Raw genomic sequence first — 17467 nt, forward strand, 5'->3', positions numbered from 1 at the left:
CAAATTGCTGCTGTGGACTGCAAATTTCCCCATTGTGGGAACATTGAAGGCTTTCTGATTCTTAATCCACAAATCAGTCATTGTACAAACCAATGAGCACGCTTAAACCATTGATTCTGAGTCAGAGCAATATATCATCTATGAAAATGACCAAAATGCCTACAAAAACACACACACACACACACACACACACACACACACACACACACACACATGCGCACACACACACACACACACACACACACACACACACACACACACACACACACACACACACACACACACACACGCATAAGTACAGGCCCCTTTAGCCCCACCCATGTGCTAAGAACATGACATTGACAGAGGGTACACTGTTGATTCTTATGTTAATGGTCAGAAGTGATTGTTGATTCCTGACAGCAGCCGACGAAAGATGCTTCCAGGATATGAGCAATGTCTTCCACTGAAAGAAGGCGAACACATTTCAGCTTTCTATTATGTACAAAACCAAATAAATTCATGGGTGTTGTTGGACAAAAATCAGGCATTATTTATTCGATTGGCATGCAACATACCATGCACCATATACACCATAAAAGCTGCAGGATGAGGATCGACAATACAATCTTGCACCCAATCTGGAGAGTCTGGTTGAAGCCTGTATGCTCTCTTGCCCCCACCTCCCTACTCTTCTTCTTCCTCCTCCTCCTCATCACTCAGCCTCCCGCTGCTCTAGCGCATCTCCATTCCTAACTCCTGCACCGGTGCCTCAGCATCTCTTTCTTCACACATAAAACCAAAAGAAAAGAAGGGAGGAGGCGGGGGGAGAACCGCACAACGTCCGGACAATTGTAGTGTATAAAGCAGGCTCCCGGTAAGGAAACCATTCATTTTTCTATGTTTTTACTGCTTTTAAATAGACTGAGCTCGAAAATGTATGTCTCGAAAAAGAGAAGATGTGATCAGACTTTTAAATGTATCACAATGAGTCTTTACATCCAGTTATGCAGCACACTTTCATTGTTAATTACAGCCCTCTCAAACACACCACAGCATGTTGCAATTGTGTTGTTTCTTTCTTCTCTTTCTCTCAATGCAGCCCATATCCGTCTACAAAGGTTCACAAGAAGTTCAACATCTCGTCCTGCTTGGTAATGTTAAATCATTTGTGACAGGTTATTTACACCTTTATATTTTAAAATGCAAACTTACATGAGAAACTGTAATTTTCACTTCTCTCAGTATTGGTACAAAAGGATCACGTGGTGCCCCCTCTCTTTGTGCAAGAGTAAAATGCCTCTTTGCGATGACAATCCGATTAAGTTTCCCTGAGCTGTTTGTATTTTCTAGCGTGTGTGTGTGTGTGTGTGTGTGTGTGTGTGTGTGTGTGTGTGTGTGTGTGTGTGTGTGTGTGTGTGTGTGTGTGTGTGTGTGTGTGTGTGTGTGTGTGTGTGTGTGTGTGTATGTGTGTGTCTGTGTCTGTGTGTGTGTGTTAGTGCATGTTTACTGCCGTAATCGTGCTGGACAAGCTTCATCCTTTGTCTCATCTTTGAATCTCTGTTATTCCAGTGTAGTGCACTTTTGAAGTACATTAATTTGTTATAACCAATGCTTGATATTAAACAATCCTTAAAGGACAACCGACTGCACTTTTTTGTTTCCTAACTGACATCAGAAATGCGTTTTATAGCATCTAAAATACCCAAAACACACAGAATTATATTTTTAGCCAAATGCAAAACACCAATAACAATGACTTAAAATGTCTAAAAAGTACTTCAATTTGTAACCGGAAGTGGCCAGTTTCAGAAGTCTTAAAACGTAAAATATACCTATATGCAGTGGAATCTCTGTAAAATACGCTCAGTAGAAGTCATTTGAAGACATTTTACAAATGATGGACACAACTCGTCCGGGGACGTCGGTTGTCCTTTAAAGGATTTTGGTAATAACAATTTAGGCTTATTTGTAGTTGTTTTGTAGATTTTCTATGATTGTGTGTTTTACTTTTTGTATTACCATATATCTTGTGGGTGCCTATGTGTAACATATGAAATAAAACTACAGTAAAGTCTCGTTATATCGATATTCAAGGGAGTCCGAAAAAATATCGATATAACCGGGACTATCGATATATCCGACCCTGCGCGCATGTAATTTTCTCAGTGCGTGCATAGAAATAGTATCGATATTACCGGGACTATCGATATATCCGATATCGATATAACGAGACTTTACTGTAATAGGATTGGCTATCGTTTGTTAGAATAAACAGCTTTTCCTTGAGAAATATGGACTTTACTGAGCAATACCGTACTGGGAAATCAAAAGCACCTCATGTTTCTTCATCACTTGCATCCTAAATCCCTCGGTCCCACCCTCATCATCTACCTCTGACCTCATTTGTTGCTCTGTGTTCCACATCGTGTGGACTTGCAGGAATGCCATTCTGTTCAACACGTTTACAGCTATGTCGTCTCAGAAGGAGCACATGTATTCCTTCCTGGCACTTGGTTGGTTTGGCAGATGCATATATATATATATATATATATATATATATATATATATATATATATATATATATATATATATATATATATATATATATATATATATATATATATATATATATATATATATATAAAAGATCGATGAGAAGGTTTCTTCAGCCGTCATCTGTACAAAAGTGAAGGTTTCGGACGTTTCGCCTCCTATCCAAGAGGCTTCGTCAGCGAACTACAGTCTGACTGGTCGTATCGGCCCCATTTATATATCCCTAATGTTCAGACATGGTGGCGCCGGACACAGCTATGATAAGTCCCTACTCTCAGGTTGGGGGGGGGGGCAGAAACCTTCACTTTTGTACAGATGACGGCTGAAGAAACCTTCTCATCGATGGACCACTCCTGTATGACTGAGAGCTTACACAGACATATATAAAAGATGGAACACATTGTCGTCATCTACAGTGCTGCACTTATAAACAAGGGGAGGACAGAAAGCTAGCATATCAATATGCTCTAAATCACTGAGGCATCTGTCTTCCTTCTCCGGAGGGCAGCAGGATGTGAGGAGCTGGCAGTTTGATCATGAGTGGAAAAAAAGAAAACCTGTAGTTGTCGAATTGCACAGGTCAGCCAGCCAGTTATGCTGCATATTCAGGTCAACGAAAGCACAGACATTTGGTTTTCTTGGAAGACAAAATATGATAATGGCAACAATCAGGGCATAAATGCAGTATCACGGCGGATTTAGTTGATAAAATTATATGCATTTATCCATCCGGCCATTTGCTATTGTGCTTGTTTTCATCAGAATGACGGGTGAACTTTCGCTTGGGTGTTTATTGATGCGCCTGAATACTAGGTATTTAATTTAGGATGTGGTCGAATTTGAAGAAGGTGTGAAGTGGAGTGGAGGTACACATCTTGCGATTCATTGATTTGTCAGTGGAAAATTTAAATTTCCACGTTGCAGTGGGAATGTAATGGGTAACTTGGTCACAGTAGCGGTTTCTATTCACATGTCCGATTACTTTGTTTCTTTCAATAATGCAGTACAGTCGTAACCAGTAGTAATTATACCCACTTAAGGCCACGTGTATATCTTAAAACAGTAGCCCATGGTGTTAAGGTGGCTATAGTAAAAGTATTGGCCGCTTGTGGCACACTCTTTTTCTGAAGATGGGAAAAGGAAGATCTGCAGTAAGAGAGGAACAACCTGGACTGGTTGCCAGCATATCGCTAGGCACACAATTATCAACAACCTTTTGCACTCGCAAAAACACACCGAGACAATCGAGGGGGTTTTTGGAATGTGGGCCAAAACCAGACTACCCAGAGAAAACCCACACCGGCAGGGGGGAGAACATGCATATTCTATACAGGAAGGTCGGAGCTGGAACAGAACTCTGTACCTCTGCAAGAGTATAGAACTAAAAGTAGGAACTTTGAATGTAGGAACAATGACTGGTAAAGGCAGAGAGCTAGTTGACATGATGCAGAGAAGGAAGGTAGACATACTGCGTGTCCAAGAGACCAGGTGGAAAGGGAGCAAGGCGAGAAGCTTAGGGTCTGGGTTTAAGTTGTTCTATCATGGTAAAGACAGAAACAGAAATGGAGTTGGGATTATCTTAAAAGAGGAGTTTGTTAGAAATGTCTTAGAAGTAAAAAGAGTATCAGATAGAATGATGAGTCTGAAGCTAGAAATTGAAGGTGTGATGTTCAATGTGGTTTGTGGGTATGCCCCACAAGTAGGATGTGAGCTGGCGGAAAATGCGAAATTTTGGGTGGACTTTGATGAAGTCATACAAAACATCCCGAGAAGTGAGAGGGTTGTAGTTGGTGGAGACTGCAATGGACATGTTGGCGCAGGAAACAAAGAGATGAGGTGGTAATGGGCAGGTTTGGACTCCAGATGAGGAACGCTGAAGGACAGATGGTTGTTGACTTTGCTAAGAGAATGGAAATGGCTATTGTGAAAACTTTCTTTCAGAAGAGACAGGAACATAGGGTGACCTATAAGAGTGGAGGCAGAAGTACACAGGTAGACTACATTTTGTGTCAACGGCGCCATCTAAAGGAAATCAGTGACTGCAAAGTAATAATAATAATACATTTTATTTCAAGCACCTTTCAAAACACCCAAGGACACTTTACAATAAAAACAATAGAACAAAGCACATAACAATAAAACCATAAGTAAAATGAAACATAATAAAATAGCAGAGAGAACTAGACATTGAAAGCAATTTTAAACAAATGGGTTTTGAGGTGAGCCTTGAAAATAGGGAGGGAGTCAATATTACGGATGTTGGGTGGGAGTGAATTCCAGAGTTTGGGAGCAGAGCGGCTGAAAGCTCTGCATCCCATCGTGGTGAGACGGGCAGAGGGCACATAGAGGTGAAGGGAGGATGAGGATCTGAGGGACCGAGAGGGAACAGAGATTTGAAGCAGGTCAGAAAGATAGGGAGGGGCAAGGTTATGGATGGCTTTGAATGTAAACAGAAGTATTTTGAATTCGATACGATGTTTAACAGGTAGCCAGTGGAGTTCCTGGAGGACAGGGGTGATGTGGTGAAAGGAGGGGGTTCTAGTGATGATCCGGGCTGAAGAATTTTGGACCAGTTGGAGTTTATGGAGAAATTTCTGATTGATACCGAAGAGAAGTGCGTTGCAATAATCGATGCGGGAGGTGACAAGACTGTGGATAAGGATAGCAGCGGAGTGAGGGGTGAGCGAGGGAGGGAGACGGTTAATATTACGGAGGTGGAAATAAGCAGACCGAGTTATGTTATTTATATGGGACTGAAAAGATAGTGAGCTATCGAGGATGACACCCAGACTCTTGACCTGAGGGGAGGGGGACACGGTAGAATTGTCAATGGTGAGGGAGAAACTGTTAGTTTTGTGGAGGGTGGATTTGGTACCGACAAGAAGAAGTTCAGTTTTTTCACTGTTGAGCTTGAGAAAGTTATGGGAAAGCCAGGATTTAATTTCTGAGAGGCAACGTGAGAGGGATGAAGGTGGAAGAGAGGCGTCGGGTTTGCTGGAGAGGTAGAGTTGGGTGTCATCCGCGAAGCAGTGAAAGTGAATGCCAAACTCACGGAAAATATTGCCAAGAGGAAGTAGGTAGATAATAAAGAGAAGTGGCCCCAGGACAGACCCTTGAGGCACACCAGAGGACACCGGAGAGGACCGTGAGGTGAACGAGTTGATTTGGATGAATTGTGAGCGATCAGAGAGATAGGAATGAAACCAGCGAAGAGGGGTGTGGGTGATGCCTAGAGTGGAAAGTCTGTCGAGCAGGATAGGGTGGGAAATGGTGTCAAAAGCTGAGGTCAGGTCGAGAAGGATGAGGATGGAGAGTGAACCGGCATCGGCTGCCATAAAAAGATAATTCGTGATTTTTATGAGAGCCGATTCAGTACTGTGGCGGGGGCGGAAACCAGACTGGAATTGTTCGTAGAGGTTATTGTGAGTGAGGTGAGAGTGAAGCTGGGACACAACTGTCTTTTCAAGAATTTTGGTGGTGAATGGAAGGTGGGAAATTGGACGTAAGTTATTGAAATCATTTGGGTCTGAGCCAGGTTTTTTCAAGATCGGAGTGACAGCTGCGGTTTTGAGTGGAATAGGAACAATTCCAGTTGATAATGAGGAATGAATAATGGTAGAAATAAATGGGAGAAGAGAGGGTAGGCAGGACTTGATAAGGATAGTGGGGAGGGGGTCGAGTTGGCAGGAGGAGTTCTTGGATTTGGTGATAATGTCAGAGATAATAGAGGGATGGGGGAGTTTAAAAGCGGAAAGTAGTTGGGAAGGAGTAGAAAGGCTGGGAGAGGGGGGGGCAGAGGACCCGAGGTGCTGATGGATTTTGTTGATCTTTTCACTAAAAAACATAAGCAGAGTGTTGCATGTCTCAGAGGAATAAAAGTGTGAGGGGAGAGAGATAGGGGTTGTGTGATTTTGTGATAGAGGGAAAAGGGCCCGTGAGTTTCCAGGGTTAGAATCAATGAGTCCAGAGTAATATTGTGATTTAGCGCGTGAGATAGAGTCCTTGTAATGGGTAAGGTGAGTTGCGTACATGTCCCTGTGAGTGGTGAGCCCGGACTTCCTGTAAAGTCTTTCAAGTTGGCGAGTTTTTGTCTTGATGGAGCGGAGATGGGGGGTGAACCAGGGTGCAGAACGAGTAAATTGGACAGGCCGGGACTTTACAGGAGCAAGGGCGTTGAGGGTGTTCGTGAGGTCCGTGTTGTACCGGGAGACAAGTTCATCAGGGGTTGAGTTGTAGTCCAGAGTCAGGGTGGCAATCATCTCAGCAAGGGTGGCAACGTTGATGTCCTTGATGTTGCGATATGTGATGACACGGGGTGGTTTGGGGAGAGAGAGGGTGATGGAAACATTGAATGAAACCAGAAAATGGTCTGTTATAGGAAGTTCATTAGCCGTGCGATGCTTTGGGATAAGGCCAGACATGCAGATGAGGTCCAGGGTGTGGCCTTTTATGTGGGTGGGAAAATCCGAAAATTGATGCAGACCAAAGCTGTCGAGTGAGGAGGTGAAGTCTTTAGTGAGGGGAAGAGTGGAATTGTCCATGTGGATGTTAAAGTCCCCGAGAATAATTACATTTGGTGACAGGGTGGAGAGGTGTGTGAGGACCTCAGAGAATTCTTTTAGAAAGTTACAATGTGGTTTTGGTGCACGGTATACAGTGGCTAAGATGGTGGGTGAGGGTCCAGAAATTTTACACGCAAGGCATTCAAAAGATAGGGTTTCCTGAAGTGAAACTTGAAGGATTTTCCAGTTCCTGCGGTAAATTATCGCAAGACCACCTCCGCGGCCTGAGAGGCGGGGCTTGGAAATGTAAACAAAGCCTGGCGGAGTCGCGCCATTGAGCTCAGAGAAGTCTCCCGCCATTTGCCAAGTCTCATTTATACAAAAAAAGTCAAGCTTACGGTCAATTAGAATGTCTTGGATAAGACACCCCTTTCCCGTAAGCGAGCGGACGTTGAGGAGGCCGAAGTTGACGCTGGTGGCGTTCCCACGGCGAGGCGCATTAGCCGACCTAGCCAGGAGAGGTGATCGACCGAGCGGCTGCTCCTTCTGCGCGGCTGGCGGACGGATGACCACAGGGAGGTGATATTCTTGGAGCCATCGAGGTGAAAGCCTCGACGTGATCCACGGTGGATATACCTCCGTGAAGGGCGACGAGCGATTTCCGGGAACCGGAGAATCGCCGGTGGCACGCTCGTCCATCGGGAGCGGAACTTCAGGAACTCCGCCGCCGAGTACTGTAACCGCCCAACAGGTCAATGGAGAAGCGCCATGATATTCACCAGCAGCACCCAGAGGGAGGCAGCGGCCAGGTTAGCCCTCGAAAGCGGCAACAGGTGGGTGGAGATGATAACGCGGCTTCGTCAGTGATCCGGATAAGCGACCGGAATCATGAGATTGAGCGATAGCCAACGTTCGTTTGGTGACTGTCTGGTAATTCCAGAGGTTCGTGAACCATTAAAAAAAAGCTAAAAAGAGGTTAAAAAGGCTAAAAGAAGGTAAAAAACATTTCGCGGGAAAGCAGCGGCAGCCAAAGCGCGCCAGCGTCCGCTTACCCCGGAAGTTAAAACTGGACAGCTAGCTAGATGTCTAGCTAGCTGTTAGCTAGTAGTGGTTGGTGAAAGTGTAGCCAGACAGCACAGGTTGGTGGTGTGTAGGATGACGCTGGCAGTGAGGAAGATGAAGAAACCAAAGGCTGAAGTGATGACAAAATGGTGGAAGTTGAAAAGGGAAGAGTGTTGCATGACATTTAGGAAGGAGGTAAGACAAGCACTGGGTGGGCAAGAGGTCCTTCCAGATTACTGGCAAACTACAGCGAACATAATCAGAGACACAGGTCGGAAAGTACTTGGTGTATCGAGTGGAAGAAAGGTAGATAAGGAGACTTGGTGGTGGAATGGGGAGGTGCAGCAGTGTATACAGAGAAAGAGGTTAGCAAAGAAGAAGTGGGACACTGAGAGGACGGACGAGAGTAGACAGCAATACAAGGAGATGCAGCGCACGGTTAAAGTAAAGGTGGCAAAGGCCAAACAAGAGGCCTATGATGACTTGTATGCTCGGCTTGACAGCAAGGAAGGTGAGACTGATCTTTACAGACTGGCGAGACAGAGAGACAAAGATGGTAGGGACCTGCAGCAGGTTCGGGTAATTAAGGATAGAGATGGCAATGTATTAACAGGTGCCAGTAGTGTGATGGCAAGATGGAAAGAGTACTTTGAAGAATTAATGAATGAGAAAAATGAGAAGGAACAAAGAGTAGAAGGCGTGACTGTTGTGGACCAAGACGTAGCTAGCATTAGCAAGGATGAAGTGAGGAGGGCGCTGAAGAGGATGAAGGGGGGAAAGGCACTCGGGCCTGATGATATACCAATCGAGGTATGGAAATGTCTTGGAGAGGTGGCGGTGGTGTTCCTGAGTGGGTTATTCAACAAGATCTTAGATGGTGAACAGATGCCTGAAGAATGGAGACAAAGTGTACTCGTGCCCATTTTTAGATGATGTGCAGAGTTGTACTAACTACAGAGGAATAATGTTGATGAGCCATACAAGAGTAGTTGAAGCAAGACTAAGAGCAGAAGTGAACATTTGTGAGCAGCAGTATGGCTTCATGCCAAAAAAGAGTATGACAGATGCAGTGTTTGCGTTAAGAATGCTGATAGAGAAATACAGAGAAGGTCAGAAGGAATTGCATTGTGTCTTTGTAGATCTGGAGAAAGCGTATGACAGCGTGCCCAGAGAAGAGCTGTGGCATTGCATGAGGAAGTCTGGAGTGACGGAAAAGTATGTCAGAGCGGTGCAAGACATGTATCATGACTGTAAGACAGTTGTGATGTGTGCTGTCGGTATGACTGAGGAATTCAAGGTGGAGGTGGCACTCCACCAGGGGTCAGCTCTGAGCCCCGTCTTGTTTGCTATGGTGATGGACAGGCTGACAGACGATGTTAGACAAGAATCTCCTTGGACCATGATGTTTGCAGATGACATTGTGATCTGTAGCGAGAACAGGGAACAGGTGGCGGAGAAGGAATGAAGATCAGTCGCAGCAAGACGGAATATATGTGTGTGAATGAGAGGGATCCAAGTGCAAGAGTGATGCTACAGGGAGAAGAGATAAAGAAGGTGGAGGATTTTAAGTACTTGGGGTCAACTGTCCAGAGCAATGGAGAGTGTGGAAAAGAGGTGAAGAAGCGTGTCCAGGCAGGCTGGAGCGGCTGGAGAAAAATGTCAGGTGTGATGTGTGATAGAAGGGTTTCAGCTAGGATGAAAGGAAAAGTGTATAAAACCGTGGTCAGACCAGCCATGATGTTTGGACTGGAGACAGTGCCGCTCAAGAAAAGACAGGAAGCAGAGCTGGAGGTAGCAGAGCTGAAGATGTTGAGGTTTTCTTTGGGAGTGACCAGGTTGGATAGGATCAGAATCAGAATCAGAATCAGAATCAGAATACCTTTATTCGTCCCGCAATGGGGAAATTTGCAGTCAGGAATGAGTACATTAGAGGGACAACTCATATTAGAGGCTTTGGAGAGAAAGTCAGAGAGGCCAGACTGAGATGGTTTGGACATGTCCAGAGGAGAGAGAGTGACTATATCGGGAGAAGGATGCTGAGCCTTGAACTGCCAGGCAGGAGACCGAGAGGAAGACCGAAGAGGAGGTTTATGGATGTGGTCAAAGAGGACATGAAGGTAGCTGGTGTGAGAGAAGAGGATACACAAAACCGGGATAGATGGAGGACATTGATTCGCTGTGGCGACCCCTGAGGGGAAAAGCCGAAAGGAAAACAAGAGGAGATTGATGGTGACGCTGACTCCTTATCATGTTGCTGACTAAAAACCTCTTAATTGACACCTGTTGCTTTCTGACTTGTAAGGTCTTACGAAACTGAGGCATCACATTATAGTTCATCATGTTGATTATTCTCATAGCCACAGTCTTTTCTGGATGGAACTTTTCGATTAAAGCCTGCACATCATTCCACTTTGCCAACATTGCCTTGATGCGCTCACTTGATGCTGCGAACGTTAAATTTATGCCAATGAAACCTTGCTATAAGCACTACTTTTCGCCATACTTTTCGCCCTCAGATGTTCTCGAACCATCCGTTGCTGGCTTTAAAATCCTCAATAAGCGCCGAACTTCCAGGTTGCCGCATGGCGATATCGGAGTGAATTAGCCGTGCTTTCTCGCATATAATTGCTTTACTCATGCTGTCGCCGGATAGTTGTTTTTTGTTAATCCAAATTAACAGAAGTTTTGAAACTTCTTCGATTGCCCAAGACCGTTGCTTTGACGGCACGGAAACACCTTTTACAACAGACGCACCTTTGATGGCTTCTCTGTTGCGGAGGATGGTACCAATGGTTGACTTAGCATATCCATACTGGGCCGCTAAATCACACAAACGCACACTTTGTTTGTGTTTTTCAATTATCTCCTTCTTCTCCTCGACTGTAATCTTGTTTTATGTCTTCTTCGGCTGAACACAAGCCTGTGGTGTTGTCTTTTTTGGTCCCATAACAGCAAAATATCTGTAAAAAATGCTGATCGACGTTTTCATTCAGAGAAAGGGGGTGTGCAAAGGTGGGCCGGCCGGCTGGGGTGCTGTTCTGTCGTGTGCTTTTGTGTTCTTCCGCCAAAGATTACTCCGCCAGTCGTGGTGGGGGGTGTGTATATCAAAAAGTAGTGCTTATGCCAAGGTTTAATTTTCATAAATTTTACGTTCGTGAACCGAAAAGTTCGTAAGGTAAGGTGTTCGTAAACCGAGGCCCCACTATATATTTTAACACACAAAACTGGCATTAAAAGTACAAAAAGCTGATTTAAAAAAAGGCCTGCACCTTTTAAGGGCTCATTGTGTACGTGTGTGTGTGTGTGTGTGTGTGTGTGTGTGTGTGTGTGTGTGTGTGTGTGTGTGTGTGTGCGTGCGTGCGTGCGTGCGTGCGTGCGTGTGTGTGTGTGTGTGTGTGTGTGTGTGTGTGCATCATCAGCTTGAAGGATGTAGAGCCATCGGGGAGGAGCATCAGGATGGAGTTCTCCTGGAAGGCAGTGTTGCTGCTGGTGTGTGCTTCACTTGGGGTCCAGTACACGGCCATTCGCACCCTGAGGGACTCGCTCGCTGGACCCTGTCAAGGTGTTTACCAGTGTCAGAGCAGACATCATCGAGGTACCCCAACCAGTCCAAACATCTAACATTAACAATACAGATCAGCTCATGTCCGAGGTAGTGAGAGAAGTCATTTTTAAAAATGACAACAAATTTACTGTAAAAGAAAGTGAATTCAGTAACTTTTCATGACCTGGAGGACATTAACATTGATAATCTCTGATCAAATTAATTTTGCTCTGCCCCGTTCTGTTGTTAATGTTCTTTATTTTTAACTTTAATTTTATGTATTTTTAAATATACAGTGACACCTCAGCTCAAGAACTTTATTGGTTCCCAGAAAGTGTGTAAGGTGATAAATTCGTCTTCCAAACATTTATTTCCTCATAAGAGACCATTAAATGAGAACATGAGAATAATCCATTCTCAGGTCCCCATAAAACATATTTTTTTACTAAATAAGCCTGAAAACTACACAAAATATACCTTATTTTATGTATAATAAATGTGCTATTGTATTGTAATTAAAGAAATACACTGTACTTTATAATAAAGTAGTTTTATTTACCTTTGTGATTGTCGTTGATGTAGTGTGAAGTTTTAAAATTGTCGTGCTTTCTCGGCGATAATACCCTCACACACACTGTCCCCTGCTATCTGCTTTTTGTTAATCCAAATCAACAGACGTTTTACAACCTCTTCTATTGCCTGAGACCATTGCTTTGACAACACAGAAACGCCCTTAACCACACACGCACCCTTCATAGCTTCATTTTTCTTAAGGAATGGCCGACTTAGCGTACTAGTACTGGGACGTAAGTCACACAATCGCACACCTCGTTTATGTTTTTCGATGATCTCCTTCTGCTCGACCGTAATTTTCTTGAGTGTCTTCTTTGTCTTAAAACTAGCCTGTGGTGGGGTCTTTTTCGGTCCCATAATAGCAAAAGTATTACAGATCGCGTCCACACTCATAGAAAGGGGGTGACGAAAAGTAATTTGTCAGCCGAGACCATATCCTCGCGAATTTAATGTTCGTGAGGCGAAAAGTTCATCAGCGGAGGTATCACGGTATCAATTTGGCAGCATCATAACATTATTCAACGTTGACAGCTTTACTATTTCTAGTAGGTCACTCCTTGATCTAATTTTCACTTCAGGTTAAAAATCTGAGGTGTCATCCTCGACAGCACATTATCATGCAGGTCACCTATCAGTCACATAACACTGAATACTAATTTACTAACCCATGCAAGACCAATGGCCCCCAATCCGCCCTCACCGTTACCCTGGTTGACAGTCTTGTTACCTTCCGAATTGAATATTACAAATCTCTCCTCTATGGCCTCCCTCACAAGTGCTGACATAATCTCCATCTGGTCCAGAACTCTCCTGCACACCTCATTACTCAAACCGTCTCTTTCAATTATCTCACCCCCATCAACTTCCCTTACTTCCGGTCAAAGATAAGATCCACTCCAAGCTCCTGCTTGACACCTTTGAGGCCATACGCATCTCTCCTCCATGTTATTCTGACCTCCTACAAAGCACCAGACCAAACCTCTACTCTCAGGTCCTCCTCCTGCAGCTATCTGACTGCACCTATTGGCTTATTTCAGTATAATGGGGAATAGAGGTATGAATCGCTTTGCTCAGAAACTCTGGGACTCTGCAGCTTGACCTCTGCAATCCAGATTCTTTCATCACATTCAAACTAAAACTCGAAATACTGTATATCTGTTCAGTATCAAATGCTCACCTTTAGGCAATTGCTCTGAATGTATTTTCTCTCTATATATTATCTCTTTGATTTCATATACAGTGCTCTTCAGGGTTTTGAAAGGTGCTTAAAAATCAAATATATTATTATGAATATGAATATTGTGTTATATTATATTATGTTATGTTTATTAGTCGAGACAGGGCAAATCACAGTGCAACAATGATGGAGTAGAGGTCAAAGAAAGAGCGCATAGTTAGCCTGATGAATCCTCATGCGGAGGTGGGAAGAAAGAAATAAGATTGGTGTTTCATTTTACAATCAGCCTCAAAATTTTCCTTTATTAATCCTCTCTTGTACTGTGCCTGTTACTGGAACCCCCATTTGCAATCAACTCCTCATCAGTAGTAATTACATGTTAGCTGTTTGTGCTATATATAGAGATTGAGCTGTCATGAGATTCCATTCACTACAAGACAAGCATTTTTCTAAGTATTGTTTTTATTTTATCGCCTTGTTTTTTTTTCTACCTTTCTCTGGGTAGCACTGCCTATCAAAATTTATTAATCTATAATTTCAAAAATGTGTTCCAAAATGACCAAAAAAGTCATTCAAGAATGTTAGGAACAGAAAGTTCACATAAAGGTCAATCTTGAATTCATCAGAGTTCACAATATTACAGGATTATTTCTTAATGAATTGACATTTAATTTAGCCAGTTCTTATTTCTTCCGGATGAAAAATAGTAAGACTGCCCAAATAATAGATCAGTCCTTCTTCACATAAAAAATGTTGAAATTTTGTGGGATTGATGTGACTGGCACATCGCTTGAAAAATGTAAGTGATGGTCTTGGTTGTCCCCTTTTTCAAGAAGCAGTGTGTCCTAATTTATATAGATGATTACTGGACACTATTTATTGTGCAGCTATACGGGAAAGCTTATCAGCCATTGCTGTATTCCTGAAGACAGCTGAGGTGAGCCCAGTCTACAAACCTCTGAGTCAGGAGGTGCACCAACGTGCTATGCATACTAAGACACTGCGGCAGGCATGGAAGTTTGCCCAGTCAAGATGTGTGATTTGGAAACTGCAGGTCATCTGGTATCTATACAATTCAAGCTGACACATGTTCCACATTGACAAAGGACTCTGCCAAGGCTTCGCATCAGTTGCAGCTAACGGTGGCGTTTCTAGGAAGATCTAAATCTACTGCTCTCGGTCGCAAAGGAGCAGATTTCTAGTTGGGACTTATTGCTAGATGTTATGTTCCCACACTCACATGTGACTGTTAATTAATGTGACCTTATCAGTAAACTTTCCAGTGTTCCAGACCTGTGTCCAGGTATTAGGGACATGCTGAAAGGATTCACTGTAGGCCAGGGAATACCTCAGTGTCTTGTTCTGTGGAGCTGGTGGAGACTCAAAAAAAGAAGACTGGGCTTTCATGCTCAGACTGCTGCTTCTCAGCAAAGGAAAGTGAGTGTAGTTGTGTAATATTTAGACATTGTACTTAGTGTTCTCAGATGATTTTGGCCAATTATTTTTTTAATTTATCCATCCATTTGTATGTGCCACTTGTTTTGTCCAGAGCACTGACAAACAAGCACAGGGAGATCATGCAAACTCCACATCGAGGAAAAAAACCCTGAAGAAATATGAAAGAGAAAATACAATTGCATATGGACTGAAAAACTGTTATTTTTTTCCCCCTCAAAGAATCCAATTGGAAAACACTTTGTGATCACAGTTGGATGCCCATGGAGACCACTCAGAAGCACATACTCCTGTTTGCCACCACACGCAGTGGTTCATCCTTCACCGGACAGCTGCTCAATCAGCACCCTGAGATCTTTTACATGTTCGAACCTCTCTACCACATCCAGCAGGCATTCACAAATTCCAGCGGCAGGATTCGCCGTACCTTGGATCGCCGGACGCTACTGGGAGCATACAGAGACCTCCTGCTCAATTTGTACAAATGCGACCTTCACTTTATTGAGAGTTACATCCGCCCTGAGCCGCATGATCATGTAACTAATTCCTTCTTTCGTAGAAGCTCTAGTCATGCCCTTTGTTCTCCTCCTGTTTGTCTGGAAGAGGGAAATGGAGCAGCATTAGATGGACCTGAAGAAAATTGGTGTACCAAGAAGTGCGGAATCTTGAACCTAACCTTAGCATCACAGTCGTGCCTGAGAAGAGGTCATGTAGCCATAAAAACTGTTCGCATCCCTGAGGTGAAGGACCTGCAAACTTTGGTTGAAGATCCGCGTCTGGACTTAAAGATCATCCACCTGGTGAGAGATCCTCGAGCCATTCTTGCCTCACGCATGACAGCTTTTTCAGATCAGTTCCGTGCTTGGAAAATGTGGAACACCACAGGACGGCAACCACGATATGTGGATCTATCGCAGATCACCAGCACCTGCAAAGACATGGTGGCATCTGCAGAAGCAGGGCTGAAGAGACCAGCTTGGCTGCAGGGCCGCTATCTTTTAGTGAGATATGAAGACCTCGCATTTAACCCGAAACACATGGCCAACAAGCTCTACCAGTTTATTGGACTAGAGATTGAGGGGAGGGTGCAAAGATGGATAACAAGGAACACTAAGGGCAATTTGTCTGCCCCATTGGAATGGAATTACAAATACTCCACCACCAGAGACTCCAGAACGACAGCTGAGAGTTGGAGGCTTCATCTAGGCTATGATATTGTTAGGACCGTGCAGAATCTGTGTCACGACACTCTGGCCCTGCTGGGTTACAGACATGTCCATTCGATAATCCAACTAAGAAACTTGTCCTATAGTCTAGTTGAACCCATCACATTTCAAACCAACCTTTCCCAAACTTGGGACATGACCAAAAATGGTCAGACATGCACATAAATTATCAGCAAGGTTTTTTTCTTTGGATGTATTTATGTTAGATGTCCATCCATCCATCCATCTTTTGCCGCTTATCCGGGGTCGGGTCGCAGGGCAGCAGCTTCAGGAGGGAAGCCCAGACTTCCCTTTCCCAGCCACTTCTAGCTCGTCCTGGCAGATCCAGAGGCGTTCCCAGATAGATGTATAGATTTTATTTGTTTGACTGTTGATTCAATATGCTCATAGCAAAACTTCAATACAAATGTGACAAATAAGAAAAAGGTTTGCACAGATCAAAAATTATGCAACATATTGATGTGTGTTGTGTATATATATATATATATATATATATATATATATACTACACTGTGTGTGTGCATGTGTGTGAATGAATGAATGAATCAGTATTAATTTATGCCACAGATACTGCAAAGTATTTGCATACTGGATGTGCATTGGGCATAATTGAGGAGAAATACCAGTGTTTTTATTTTCATCTTGAGTGAAATGTAAAATTCTGCTCTTGTTTAGGCGCGATTGAATCAAGTACATTCCAATGTAAAGATTTAATCTCATAATTGCAAACTTAATTGGAATCCCATTCGGTTATTCTGTGCTTTATCCAAATGAACTTCTTGTGCCAAGAAGTGCAAATTTTGAAAACTGGTTTAATTTGGAATCCAATTTATTTGCATGCAACATTGCAGTTAACTTCAAGCTCCCTCTTCTTTGTAGACAAGCACAGCCAGTGATCAGCGAGGCGAAGGTTTCTCCCAATTTTAGAACTCATCCTTCGCATCATGTCTTGAAGTGATTTGTGAAGAACTTAGATTTTATTTTTGGGGTGGTAGGGGATTGGCGAGTAACAACTCATACGAGAATCAAAATGTCACCGGAGACTTTGATTTTGCTACCTTTCAAACAGCATCAAAATTATGTGACAGCTGTAATGGTGGACTGCTCGCCGTGATGAGCTTTAATGCTCAAACCATTAAATCAAACCACAGCAGGCTTCAGGAAATGTAAGAAATTGGAGCAAAATGATCAGGTATCTTGGTCCAGACTATTAGAATAAATCTCAGGTAAAATTACCCTTCCAATTACCGAGTCTGTTCATTTACTTTTTATCTTTCCTGCAGCTGCTCTCACAATTGCTGACACAAAGAGTTACCCACCATACATCTCAAGATCCTGAGGAGGGCAAACAGAATTTCAAATGCATGGTAAAATGAAGAAAATTTACAGGCCT

General features: G+C 43.4%; 1 protein-coding gene across 2 annotated transcripts; it reads left to right on the forward strand.

The window, feature by feature from the left end:
- The first annotated feature begins 717 nt into the window (after positions 1 to 717).
- LOC148898176 (carbohydrate sulfotransferase 1) lies at positions 718 to 16514 on the forward strand. 2 transcript variants are annotated; one of them, XM_088997219.1, is made up of 4 exons: positions 718 to 856; positions 1082 to 1133; positions 11519 to 11694; positions 15071 to 16514. In XM_088997219.1, exons 3-4 carry the CDS (start codon positions 11556 to 11558, stop codon positions 16237 to 16239), a joined length of 1308 nt encoding a protein of 435 aa, XP_088853345.1. In that variant the 5' UTR covers positions 718 to 856; positions 1082 to 1133; positions 11519 to 11555; the 3' UTR covers positions 16240 to 16514. The 2 variants fall into 2 exon arrangements, with proteins under 2 accessions (XP_088853345.1, XP_088853346.1); XM_088997220.1 differs by lacking the exon at positions 1082 to 1133.
- Positions 16515 to 17467: the final 953 nt, after the last annotated feature.

This window comes from Hippocampus bargibanti, linkage group LG05, assembly GCF_051943395.1.
Source record: "Hippocampus bargibanti isolate YZ-2025 linkage group LG05, ASM5194339v1, whole genome shotgun sequence".
Lineage (NCBI taxonomy): Eukaryota > Metazoa > Chordata > Actinopteri > Syngnathiformes > Syngnathidae > Hippocampus > Hippocampus bargibanti.

Bases quoted from the DNA above. Each gene is read 5' to 3' on its own strand.
- LOC148898176 (XM_088997219.1), top strand. From the start codon at position 11,556: ATGGAGTTCTCCTGGAAGGCAGTGTTGCTGCTGGTGTGTGCTTCACTT. The intron at 11,695-15,070 runs GTACCCCAACCA...TCCCCCTCAAAG, and splicing joins TCAGAGCAGACATCATCGAG to AATCCAATTGGAAAACACTT.